At 37.8% G+C, this 14,254-nt stretch overlaps 1 protein-coding gene across 1 annotated transcript; it reads left to right on the forward strand.

Moving 5' to 3' along the window:
- Positions 1–481: 481 nt before the first annotated feature.
- Positions 482–13,810, forward strand: HELRODRAFT_188573 (hypothetical protein; the record flags this gene model as incomplete). Its single annotated transcript, XM_009021257.1, has 11 exons — positions 482–1,346; positions 1,643–1,795; positions 2,881–5,049; positions 5,114–6,355; positions 7,449–9,113; positions 10,802–11,764; positions 11,831–11,983; positions 12,122–12,250; positions 12,394–12,552; positions 12,674–12,772; positions 12,950–13,810. 11 exons carry the CDS (start codon positions 482–484, stop codon positions 13,222–13,224), a joined length of 7,872 nt encoding a protein of 2,623 aa, XP_009019505.1. The 3' UTR covers positions 13,225–13,810.
- Positions 13,811–14,254: the final 444 nt, after the last annotated feature.

Consider the following 14,254-nt stretch of genomic DNA (forward strand, 5'->3'; position numbering starts at 1 on the left):
TTTAAATATGAATGCGTTTATTTGATATGTTAATTTTACTCTGGATATTTTTCATTTATTTTAAATATCCTATATATACATATACATATATATATATATATATATATATATATATATATATATATATATATATATATATATTTACTTTATTTTGAATATTTTACATTCTTATATTACTTGGTATATATGATGGAGTGATATTTATTTTACTTTGTATAATTTACTTTATATAATTTGTTTTATGTAATTTACTTTTATGTTAATTTAAATATTCTCTTTCTCTCTCTCTCTCTCTCTCTCTATATATATATATATATAATATATATATATATATATATATATATATACTTTATTTTGAATATTTTCCATTTTGATATCACTGGAATTTTGGTCTTAGCCCTTTTACTTTATCATTATGTTATGTTAGTCAAAGGTGACAAAAAGCAAAAAACACATTTGATAATTATTGCTTCTTGATCTCATGGCAATGAATTATCTAAAATCATTTTTTAAACTCAAAATATTATTTGAATTTGCTATAAAATATTTTAAAGGCTGGACTGGATCTACAGGCAGCACTGGATCAACAGGAATTACTGGTTTCACTGGATCGACTGGTCCTAAAGGATTCATTGGACCACAGGGAAATATTGGTCCAATGGGTCTGACTGGATTTCAAGGGCCTACAGGAGCAACTGGGTTTACTGGTGACACTGGACAGCCAGGTACTGTTGGTTTTACAGGACCAATGGGTCCCCAAGGAATACCTGGAAATACTGGCTCACCGGGAGCTACTGGAACAAATGGTGCTCAAGGATCTACAGGATTGAGAGGTGATACCGGTGGAACTGGAAATACAGGAGTAACCGGAGAAATTGGTAACACAGGTTTAATAGGTAGTACCGGATTCCTCGGTTTAATTGGTAATACAGGAAGGCCTGGTCAAGTAGGACAGCCAGGTGTGGCAGGAAGGGGTGGTTTTACTGGTGAAACTGGTGCAACAGGTCCCCAAGGACCTATTGGGGTTACTGGATCTATGGGAATTCAAGGTGCTACTGGTTTACCAGGAAACGTGGCTTCATCAGGAGCACCAGGAGTTCGAGGACAATCTGGACAACAAGGTCAACAAGGCTCTACAGGGCAAAGTGGTACTCCAGGCACTAATGGGGCAACTGGATTTACAGGATACACTGGATTTACCGGAGCTACTGGATTCAAAGGGCAAACTGGATTTACAGGCAATACCGGATCAACTGGTCAACAAGGCGTTATAGGTACACAAGGAGCCTTTGGAGCCACAGGCAACACGGGTTCTATTGGCATAAATGGACCTATAGGACCGTCAGGTTTATTTTGATTTTTAATTTAATGTGACTGATTATTGTATAAGTATTGCAATTTTTATGCATATCAGTATCATTGTAAAATATTATTGTTATAACTGGCCGATCGACGATGAGTTCGTTTTATCCCCAATGGAAAATAGCGACACTATACAACTTTTAAACAATCGATTTATTTACAAATTGAAAATCAATGTTAATCAATCAATTAATTAATCTTTAATCAACTTTAATTAATTAATAAATCAATAATCAACGTTAATTAATTAATTTTCACAAACTATCAAATTAACGCTCAGAAACTATTGCTTTCACTAATAAAAATATAACGCAGTCAAATATCAAATATCTCTTTCGACCGACTCAAACAACCAGCCATTCGATATTTTTCACGTCTTTATATACCCGTCTTATCGACTTTTTTCGAAAGCCCGTCATTTCTCTGTCAAAAGGTTCTAGTTCCTTCTCGAAATAAATGCGATTGTAGGGACACTAGCGCCTCTGCGAATACATTTGTGACGGTTATAACAATGTCATCAAACAAAGATATTTTTGGTATTAATGTAGTTTGATATTAAAATTAACTTTGTTTGCTATTACTGATTTTACTCATATGTCATTAAAACACAGCGTAACACAAAAATTTTGTTTGTTTACTTAATATGTTTGTCAAATTTCATTAATTTGGAGTTGAAAAAAACGAAAATTACAACGAAATTTTTTTATTAGCTCTAGTTTCTGAAACACACGATAGCTAGTTTAAAAGTCGTATTTTATCTATTCACAGCAAAGTAATATGTAATATTCTAACAATATTAAAAGTGCATTCTGTATTTTAAGTTACAGAATTTATTCCACAAATTTTAAATCAAGAAATAGTGATTATCTGGCTAATATGCTTGAAAATATTTACGTAGTATCGTCATGAGATCGTGGTCTCTGTAACTTTTTGTATACAAGTTTCGGAGCATCCATGCAAAGGAACCAACAGTAATCTGCAAGCTTAGCTTCATTTTAACAAATCTGATAGCTTTGTACAATTTCTTAAATAACTTGCCAGAATCTTTTTCCATGCTCATTACTGTTTGGATGTTAATAAAAAAAATGGATTTGAAGGAACCATCCATTTGTCCAAATTGATGATTGCTTTGCAAAAATGCTTCTAGCAATTGAGAGTAGTTTTTACTAATAAATCTATAAATAAAATGCTTCCTAGCTTCATTTTTTTTCTTTCATAACTTCATCAATCCAAATTTTTAACTTATTTTGGTTACTTGTAGCGTGATCCAACAAAAATTTTATCTAATCATAAATCACTTAATTTAGAGATTTTGTTGCAAAAATTCTCAAATATTTGAAAGTCTGCTTTTTTGTTTATACTTTGAAAAATGTTTCATTGAACTCTGTTTAATAACTAATTTTCGCTCCGTAACAATACTTTCGACACGCGGTGCAATTAGGATTATCTGTAATTATATATATTTATAAATCAATATTTAGCGACTCATAATCATATTTGATATTTTCAATTTAACAGGGGATATAGGTAGTCCTGGAAGTATTGGCTCAACTGGAGATATTGGTAATCCTGGAGTTCCGGGCAATACCGGTAGCCCTGGATCTCCTGGAAACACAGGTTCAACTGGAACTACTGGAAATACGGGATATACTGGATATGTTGGTTTCACAGGATTTACAGGGACTTCAGGCTCACAAGGTTTTACTGGAAGACAAGGTGACACTGGATTCACAGGAATTACTGGTCCTCAAGGTTCAACTGGTTTTGTGGGTTTTTCTGGACAACCCGGAGTTCAAGGACAGCCAGGATTAGTTGGAACAACAGGAAATACTGGCCTTCAAGGTTCAACTGGTAACACTGGAGCACCTGGTAATACAGGATTGTCTGGAAATCCTGGCGAAAATGGAGATCCAGGCTTATCAGGCTTACCAGGAATCCAAGGTAGCACTGGAATGATGGGAGTCTCAGGATCAACAGGAAATGTTGGCAACACTGGGTTTACTGGTTTTACAGGATCTTCTGGATCTACCGGTCAAACAGGAATGATTGGATTTTCAGGGCAGCCAGGTTTTTCTGGAAGTGTCGGTGCCACTGGTGTTAAAGGATATACTGGAAACACGGGTATTACTGGGTCTACTGGCAACGTTGGTGACAACGGTATTCAGGGTCCTCAAGGTCCAATAGGGTTTCCAGGTCAAAATGGATTACCAGGCTTTTCTGGTTCTTCTGGAATAAAAGGTTCAACTGGAGCCTCTGGAAGTGTGGGTCAAATTGGACCTAATGGTATCCAAGGTGCTACAGGTTTTACTGGTAACACAGGAGCAACAGGAATGAAAGGTGATACCGGATTTGCTGGGCAGCCCGGAATATTGGGTTTACAAGGAGCTACTGGAAATACAGGTGCGACTGGGGATCCCGGAGGAGCAGGAGCCAGAGGAGAACAGGGTGGCACAGGTCAACCTGGTCAAAAAGGTGCTACAGGAATCACTGGACCTTTTGGTCCTTCTGGGGCTCCAGGACAACGTGGTCCAAATGGAGATCCTGGTTTTTCTGGAAATACCGGACCTACTGGAACAACGGGGGTCAAAGGATCTAAAGGACAAACTGGACCTCCGGGTTTCATTGGACCTATTGGCGATACTGGTTCTACAGGGCAAACTGGTTCAATGGGAACTCAAGGAAATCCAGGTACAATAGGCAACACTGGAAGCAGTGGCTCTCCAGGAAATCAAGGTGCGCCAGGAATTGTAGGTTCAACAGGTTCAACTGGCTCAAGTGGATTTCAAGGATTTTCTGGCTCCAAAGGAGAACCTGGACTAATCGGATCGTCTGGTCCTGCAGGAAACAAAGGTTCAACTGGATTTTCAGGATTGATAGGGTTTACTGGGGCTACTGGAAGTACGGGACTTATCGGTTTTTCTGGTAGCAAGGGAGTAAATGGTTCTCCTGGAAATACAGGTGCTAGTGGAACTATTGGTCAAACTGGTCAACCAGGTATACTAGGCCAGCAAGGTGCAACTGGATTCACCGGAAACACAGGTTTTACTGGTCGTTCTGGCGACACAGGAAATTCAGGTGTAATTGGACCAGATGGTCTTCCGGGATTACCTGGAATTGAAGGTCCTCGTGGTTCTTCTGGTAACTTCGGACAAACTGGACCATTTGGTCAACAGGGTTTTACAGGTTTAATAGGCAGTCCGGGAATAAAAGGTGCAACAGGTAGCGCTGGAACAGGTGGATCTCAAGGATTTACAGGAGCGACGGGGTTTACTGGTTTACAAGGAGATACTGGGCAAAATGGCTTGCCAGGTTTGTTAGGTTTTTCAGGAATTACTGGATCAACTGGAAGCAAAGGTTTTCCTGGCCAAATAGGACCAACCGGATCTCCAGGATCTATTGGCACAAAGGGCCAAACAGGTTTTCAAGGTTCAATTGGAGAAACTGGAAATTCTGGATCATCTGGAAATCCAGGCCAGGTAGGAGTACCTGGAGCTCAGGGATCTACTGGTTTACCTGGAATAATAGGTTCTCCAGGAAATATTGGTGTTACTGGATTTACTGGTGTTCAAGGAAGTCGAGGTACACAAGGATACACAGGATCAACCGGTTCGTCTGGATTGCAAGGAGACACAGGAGTTATGGGTTCTACGGGTTTTACTGGTTTTCCGGGTTTACCAGGAGCTCAAGGTTTTCATTATTTTTATATGGCTTTGAAATACATTAATAAATTAATTGTTTTAATGAATTTAAGGAGTTACCGGCCAAATGGGAGCACAAGGTAACACTGGTGAACAAGGTGACCCTGGTAATTTTGGTGCAAAAGGACAGCCAGGAAATACTGGTTCACCAGGAATTTTTGGATTTTCTGGAAGCACAGGTTTGACTGGAGCAACTGGACCTCAAGGAGAACAAGGATTTACAGGACCAATAGGTTCAATTGGCTCACCAGGTCAAACAGGATTATCTGGACAACAAGGAACTCAAGGTCCAAAAGGAATAACGGGAGATACAGGCCAGTCCGGATTTGTCGGTATGCAAGGGTTTACGGGTGGAACTGGAAATACAGGTAATTCTGGCTCAATTGGTTTTCAAGGGCCAAAAGGTCAGTTAGGATGGACTGGTGAAAGAGGAGATACAGGAGCCACGGGGGCTACCGGATTTTCAGGAACTGTGGGTACGCAAGGTTTACCGGGAGTTATGGGCTATTCTGGTGCTACAGGTTCTACTGGTGTTGTTGGTGACACTGGATTTACAGGACCTTCTGGTGTTGCTGGACAAAGTGGTGCAAGTGGTACCATGGGTTCGACTGGATTTAACGGCTTGCCAGGATTTATTGGCTATACTGGTTCAACTGGAGCTAGTGGAGTGACTGGAGCAACTGGAACAACTGGTCCTAAAGGAAGCAAAGGAGGAACAGGCCTAACTGGTCCAACTGGAATGACTGGTCAAACAGGATTATCTGGTCCATCGGGCTCAGTTGGGTTACCCGGCCAACCTGGGTTAGGAGGTTCACCTGGATCAGTTGGCACCGTAGGAGCATCTGGTCCAAGAGGTCCAACTGGTTTGAATGGGAATACAGGATTTACTGGTTTTTCCGGTATCACTGGTCCAACAGGTCCAAATGGAAGTCCAGGAAACCTTGGTGCAACTGGTCCACCTGGCTCCACTGGCCAAGTAGGTGCAACTGGAAACAGTGGAAGTTTTGGATTACAGGGTTTTACTGGGCCCAGGGGTCTGGATGGTGATTCAGGATTTAGAGGTCCAACTGGAACCGGTGGAGCCACTGGGCGTTTTGGTGATACAGGTTCTTCTGGTAACGTTGGAGATACTGGATCGCAAGGTGCTCCTGGATGGACAGGCTCTTCTGGAAATTTCGGTTTTACTGGTTCTTCAGGTGTTAAAGGTCAAAAAGGATCAACCGGACCTTCTGGACCAACAGGTTCATCTGGAAATCAAGGCTCTGTTGGCAACATTGGGCAAGATGGCGTACCAGGTATAAATTCTTTTTTCAATTAAATTTTTTGTAATTTTGAACGTGTGCTTTGTATTTATAATGTAATTTGGTGAAATTGACCCGATCCATCATTCGGCCAAATACCGAATACCAAAAAAACCCTCAATTTAAAAAAAATTAATCTTTTAGAGTAAAAAACAAGCCATTGTAAAAAACAGTTGTCGATTTATGTCTATCCAACAATTCTTCATTGATATAATATTCAATCTCTTGTTCAAATTCAGACGTGTTAACAGCTGTGAAGGCAAAAATAAATTTCCCGTTAATAATATTTAACAATTATTGTTTTAAAACCCATAAAATGGTGGTTTAACTGAAGTTGCACTATTTTAGCCCAATGTTCGGCCAGGTCGAAACTTATGTGTGTCTCTACTAATAACTACTAATGTTTTGTTATAGGTTTGTAATCATTCGAGCGCCCCTATGTTGCTAATTAAACAATTTATGCAAGCATTATAAATAACTATTTAAACTTCAATTGAAAATTTTTTGCAAATATTTTATTAGTTTTTTGAAAAATGTTTACGACGTTAAAAACGTGTTAAAAATAAGTTTAAATTCAAATAAAAATAAATTCAAAATATAATAAACAATATCAAAAAATGTTTTGTAAGTTATTTCAAAAACAATGTATAAATAAAACGAAAAATAAATTTTTAGTTATAAAACCAAAATTTTTCAAACTGGCTTTAACAAGCAAAGTTTTAAAGTAAAATTCTTGCCCGTTCTGTACATGATACATAATTTCAGGCAAGTTTGCATAAAAAGCTTTTTTTTCGGTGGCATTAACAATCACCATTGATTAGACTATGGCGGCGTTGTGATTTGGCCATATGGTGCGTCGTTTTGCCTCCACTAGCGGTGCGTTAACTTGCCGGTCCAACATCCTACAAAGGCTACGTACGTGCCGGTATATTTTTGATCTCGCGACCCACCACTTTCTAGCAATCTGGGTATAGCCCATAAAAGAAGTTATTTTCTTTGGCGTGCTAAGATGTTTAACAACTTAGCACTGTTTAAAAACTGTGTTTAAAAACTTAGAAACTGTTTCAAAATGTATTTTATTTCGCAGGTTTACCCGGCCCAAAAGGTTCTCAAGGACCAACTGGTCCAATCGGAAACGTTGGATTTCCTGGAACATTAGGATTTACCGGTGCGTCAGGTAATACAGGAAGTCCTGGCCCTATTGGATTCACTGGTTCCACTGGTTCATCTGGTCAATCAGGTATAATAGGTTCAATGGGTTTAACTGGAGATGACGGTAATGTAGGAAAATTTGGACCAACTGGAAACACCGGTGAATCTGGTAGTCCTGGAAGTCCTGGTATAATTGGAGCTACAGGTGTTCAAGGGCCAAGAGGTCAACCTGGTGCTAATGGCCAACCTGGCGCTAGCGGTGCTCAGGGCCCTGCAGGCGTCATAGGGGTTATGGGTTCATATGGTGATACTGGATCATCGGGAGAACAAGGTATACCCGGTTCGATAGGATTTACTGGAGCTAACGGATTTACAGGAATAACTGGTCAACCAGGACTTTTAGGTTCTAAAGGATACCCTGGTTATACGGGTAATACGGGATCTCCAGGATTCACTGGATTTCAGGGCGATGTTGGATTTCCAGGAATAAAAGGTCAACCGGGTTTTGATGGGATAATTGGACCAAAAGGACAAAATGGAAATCCTGGTCCTTCTGGACCGTTTGGACTTGCTGGATTACCAGGTCCAACAGGAATTACTGGTTTTACTGGTTTAGTAGGTAATACTGGAAATACTGGAATAACAGGACCATCTGGTGACACCGGTAATTCTGGAACTGTAGGGTTACAAGGCTTTACTGGGGCAACCGGACCTTTAGGAGCTACAGGGCCATCTGGTCGGCCAGGTTTTGGAGCGACTCCTGGAAGAACTGGAATGATTGGTGCAACTGGTCAAACAGGCTATACCGGAAATACCGGAGCTATAGGTTATACCGGTCAAAAAGGTAAAGATGGAGCTCCTGGATTGTTAGGAAATACCGGATCATTTGGAGCACAAGGTGACACTGGTTTTGAAGGAGATGTTGGACCTCAAGGAGCTAGCGGTCAATCTGGACAACCTGGTATACAGGGTGGTCCTGGACAGATGGGTGCTACAGGATTTACAGGAAATTCTGGAGCAATTGGAGCTCCTGGTTCAATGGGTGCAACTGGGTTCACTGGCTCAAATGGAAATACAGGGTTTACTGGATATACGGGACAATTGGGTCCTGTTGGGACAAACGGTAAACCAGGGCCAACAGGAAATCAAGGAAATGACGGTTCTAGAGGCCAACAGGGATTTACTGGTCCTAATGGTTTACCTGGCATTTCAGGATCTTCAGGGGTCAAGGGTGATATTGGAGCACCAGGCTCACAAGGTTCTGACGGCCCCCCTGGAGATAATGGGCCTCAAGGTTTGCAAGGTATTACAGGAAACTCTGGACTACCTGGTTTGCCCGGCTCAAAAGGTAGTTTAGGACCTTCTGGATACACTGGTCCTACTGGCTCAATTGGTTTCGGTGGCCCACCAGGTGATGCTGGAAATACTGGATTTACGGGTGCTACAGGTTATACGGGTTTTACTGGTGCCAGGGGGTTATCAGGTTCAGATGGAAGTCCAGGATTGGCTGGTGATGCCGGACCCCAAGGTGCAACAGGAGCCATCGGAAACGCAGGCAGCACCGGATTCACAGGATTTATCGGAGATCCTGGCTTGAGAGGTATATTGAATTAAAAGTTTTATGAATTTTCTAATTAGATGTTTTTATTAGATTTTTAAATATCTTTCAACATAGAAAATATATCAATCATTATTACAAAAGTTTTTATCCCGATTCGTATGATTGAAATCTTTACATGTAAAAATTTCTTGATGTGTCATAATTGATTGTTTCTGTATCGATGCATGAACAGTTATCAATATTGGGTAGTGCTGATTCTTCGATATATTAATGCGTTGCTAAAAAGCAGGGTTAACTATTCTTTTGGAAGATAACGGCGATACAAATAGAGATGGCGAACTCAAAAAATTTAACTGCCATATTCATTAACAACAGCAGTCTTGTTATTTACGTCGGTGCCAAAAATGCATCTATGATATGGTTGATAATAATGCGATACTAAAATGTTTAAAGAGGATCGATCAAATGAGTTGACAATTGCTCATGGCTGATAAATTGATGTTTTTTGGCTATCGATGCATCGTTTAAAGATGCTAGTTTGGGTAAATATTTGTTTCCGTTAAAAATCCATTGTCTCGGAGATGCAAATGCATCCGTAAAATGTTCAACAAAAATATTTTTTTTCTAGCTATCAACTATTCACATACATACACAAAAGGTACGAGAATACGCGTAAAAAAACGCATAATTCACTTTATTGCGCATGATAGGCGATAATCTTTTCGAATTAGACCAAACCGAACAATTGATAACCTAGTTGGTAAAGTCGCCTGGTGCTATTTTGCAGACTGGGTTGTTTGCGTGTTGGATATTTCTCTGAACCTAAGAAGAATGGTATAGACTTTTTAGCCTTTTTTGATTTTATAAACTATCGTATGTTTATTTTTAATGGTTATTAAAGCGATGCATTTTTCATAACTTCAATAAAATGAACAAATTCTTCGGCCTCAAATCCATATATTGAAAGTCTTTATATCTTTGAGTTTTTATAACAATTTTACTATATATTTAAATGAATTTGGTTTTAACAAATTAGCCATTTTACAAAATTTTCCAGTTTGGTTTGAAAACTTTAATATGTAATAGCAAAATGTCAAAAAAATATTGTTGAAATTTTTAAAAATCGTCGAAATTTAAAAAAAAAGAATATATTGAAAGATGTTTCTTTGTTCGGATGAACTAACGAATAAATGAGTAAATGTGTGTGTGTGTGTGTGTGTATGTATATATATATATATATATATATATATATATATATATATATATATATATATATTATATATATATATATATATATAAACTAATGTAATTTCTATTTCCTATTGCTCACGTTATAAATTTTTGGGTCAGTTTACCTTTACAGACTTCATTAATAATCGATCAAATATCATTACAATCAAAGTCGCTGTGAAAACAAAAACACAAAGACGGAACAATACTATATAACTACACTGATGGCAGTTGATGCCGAAAAGAGCTTTTCTGTAGCAACAACGTTATTAATAATGTTTTGTCAAAAATGTCAAATATTAAAAGTTTTTTATTTAACCTTAATAAACTTCATCAAGATGATTAAAGTCTCACTAGAAAAATTGAGAAACTCAACTACAAGTTGAATAATGCCGAAAACGCAGTGATCTTTATAAATAATTGTATATATATATATATATATATATATATATATATATATATATATATATATATATATATTAAACATTGTTTTTTAGGACCGAATGGATTTAAAGGTAATACTGGTTCAAGTGGGTTGGTAGGTTTTACGGGTTATCCTGGTGTTCCTGGAACTGGTGGATTCACTGGTTTCACAGGTGGAACAGGTTTTACTGGCGGTATAGGCTTTACCGGTGTAACCGGAAATACTGGATATACAGGACAAATAGGTGCCACAGGACCAAAAGGTAATAATGGTTTATCAGGTCAAATTGGTCCAACTGGTTCAACAGGAAATACAGGGTTAAAAGGCTTACCCGGTTCACCAGGTTTTGATGGACCTAGAGGTATTACGGGAGCCTCAGGATCAGTTGGTGCACCTGGTTTTAATGGAGTCGATGGTTCAAATGGGGCTGTTGGAGCTTCTGGACTTCAGGGAGCTACAGGACCAAATGGAATGGTTGGACCGGTTGGTAGCACAGGTAAAGTAGGAAATGTTGGAAATACAGGCCAAATTGGCGCTGTAGGAGGAAAAGGTCCGATAGGTTCTCAAGGCCAATCAGGTATTCCTGGGGTTCAGGGTGCTGCTGGAACTCCAGGTGATACTGGAACATCTGGTTTTGTTGGTATGACTGGAAGTACAGGTGTCGGAGGCAAAACTGGTGATGCTGGCAATACGGGATCTACGGGTTTTCTTGGACCCGTTGGAGATTCTGGTATAATTGGACAAATGGGAAATAGTGGATCTCAAGGACTTCCTGGATTAAGTGGGCCCGTTGGACCAACGGGACAAACCGGTTTAGCTGGTCAAGTTGGAAACACTGGCTATACAGGTGCTACTGGCCTACCAGGCAGAACTGGCGTCTTCGGAGACACTGGAAATATTGGATACACAGGGGCAACAGGTTCGACGGGCAAACCAGGATTCGTTGGAGCCTCAGGCGTACCAGGAGCAACGGGATCCACTGGTTCTACAGGAGGACCTGGAATGGATTCTACAAACAAATTGTTGAATAAAGATGGTAAAATTATATTTTTCTCTATTAAATATTGAAAGTTTGTTCAAAGCTTTATGAAAATATTTTTAGCTGTGAAAATATGGTGCGATCAGCTAAACTGTGATCAGTTTTGTGAAGTTGCTCAACTGAGTTATCCAAATGGCTCCATCTCTTATCAACCATATTGCGTTTGTACAGTTTCGTACATGAAAATCAGAGTTGCTGGTGGATTCAAATGCACAAGTTAGTTTTTACATATATGTTGTAAAATGTAAATGCTGTTTGTTTTGGAACATATGAAAAATCAAAAATCTGATAAGTTTTTATCAATAATTATTTTTGTTGTTGGTGATATTAATGGGAATTAACATTTGAATAAAGCATTAAACGAATGCAACTACAACAATGGTTTCTGTGAACAAATATGTGTCGATAGAATGGACGGTTACCAATGTTCTTGCAGACCAGGTTTTACTTTAGGAGCAAATAAAAAAAGTTGCACGTCCACAGGTTCAAAATTAATTTGTTTTTCAGTTAGAATTTTTATATAATAAAACATTGATGAGTGTGTTGAAGAATCATCAAACTTAAATGTGCTAGAATTATAAGATTTTGCCATTTTTAATCAACTTACAAGTGATTTAATTTCTTAGGAGGTAGTAGCACAGTGTTAATAAACTACACACCCATACATTGCGAGAACCTAAATGGAGGCTGCTCTGATTATTGTATTAAAGGCACAAATGGAGCCGCGGATGTGTGTGCTTGCCCTAAAGGATACGCGTTATCCATGAACAACAGAGATTGCATAGGTTTTAATGACTTTATTTATTACAATATTTTTGTAATAAAAATTTCATTCAACAAAGATCACACAATCTTTTAGAAAGATTAATAATAAATTAATCTAAAACTATTATAAACCGTTGATAGATGTCGATGAATGCGCGCTGAATCAGTCAATATGCCCCGCCAGACTGACATGCATCAACAGTCTAGGTGGATACATCTGCGTGACGGCAACTCTTGAACGTAATTTTTTTCTAACTTGTTTACTTTATAATAAACGAAAACTTTAATTTTAAACAAAATCAATGTTAAAGTTTATTATTTCAGCTCAAGTTACGTAAAACTTTAAAAACATTTAAAATTTGTAATAGGTAATATATTTATATTAATGAACATGAAAAAATACTTCAACACGAACAGAGGTAGTAACTCAGCAACAACTTCAAAATATGAATGATGTCCTTGACAAGCTACCAGCCATCAACGAATCGATGACAAGTGCTAAGCTTAACACTCAACAACTGTCAAGTTCCTATTGGGGCCTTATAGCATTTAACACATTCGTTACAATTGCCATAACAGCATTAATTGCTTTGGCATGCAAAAAGTGGAAGCAATTGAGTAATGAAGAAAATGATTATTTAAACAATTTCGACAGTTTGTCTAGGACACAATCAATTGGCAATATAAAGTGATAAAAACAATTGACTTAATTTTCAAATGAGTTTTTTTATTTGATTAAGTTGCATTAAAGCTTTTTTTCACAAAAAACACAGCATTTGTAATTCAGCTATACTATGAGCGTGTTATGCTTGTCTTAAAGGAAGTACGGCTTTAGTGCACACTTTTGAAGCCATTCTTTAAAAAAATAAAAAATTATAACTTTCATTGTTCAATTTCTTTACGAAAGTTGAATTGCAATTGTCGATATATTTATAAGCTACTGACACGACAGCATGATTCGCTAATTCATCACTAAATGTTTTCAAATCATTTTAACATTATCATGTTTTTATTTATTAATATATTTCTAATTGAATAATGTTACTTAATAATTTTGCGAGTTTTTAATTAACCTTTAACATTTTGTAAATCAAATTATACTATTTTTTAAGATCATTTATTTATTATTCATCTATTTATTAATACCTTTTTTATTTGAACATACATACATTCATTTGTTTTTTTTTAGAAAATATAAATATATATATTCAAGTATATGTTTTTACCGATCATTACATACATTTTTTCGAAGTAGTAAAATTACATTTACGTATTCCATAGCCGTATTCTTCCTTAATATGACGGGGTCAAAAAAATTGCACACCGACTAAAACACCTCATTAACTTCAGGCCTCGGTTCCACCGCTGACCAGCTGTCAGGCGTTACTACACAGTAGATGGAGGAAGATAGCTACTGTTCTCTTATTCAGTTACTACGAACCACCGCATATGTCTTTCTTATTTTAGAACCTTCTATTTTATTTGCTTGGAAACCCATTTTCTGAGGACAAGTGCGTCATAGCATTTTCCATCGACGAATGCTGTCCTGTCGTTCTTCTGTAATAAGTACAAAATATACTCCAGGATCTCTTACTCTCAGCATAACGGTTTCCACTTGTATTCTACTTGTAATAAGCACCACCTTGATCTCGCTTTGCCAATTCAAAGTTAATCGTTTCGATTCAACCGCTGATTGACTTTCATGTACTATCTTATCAATGT

The sequence above is a fragment of the Helobdella robusta genome (assembly GCF_000326865.2).
Source record: "Helobdella robusta unplaced genomic scaffold HELROscaffold_3, whole genome shotgun sequence".
Classification (NCBI taxonomy): domain Eukaryota; kingdom Metazoa; phylum Annelida; class Clitellata; order Rhynchobdellida; family Glossiphoniidae; genus Helobdella; species Helobdella robusta.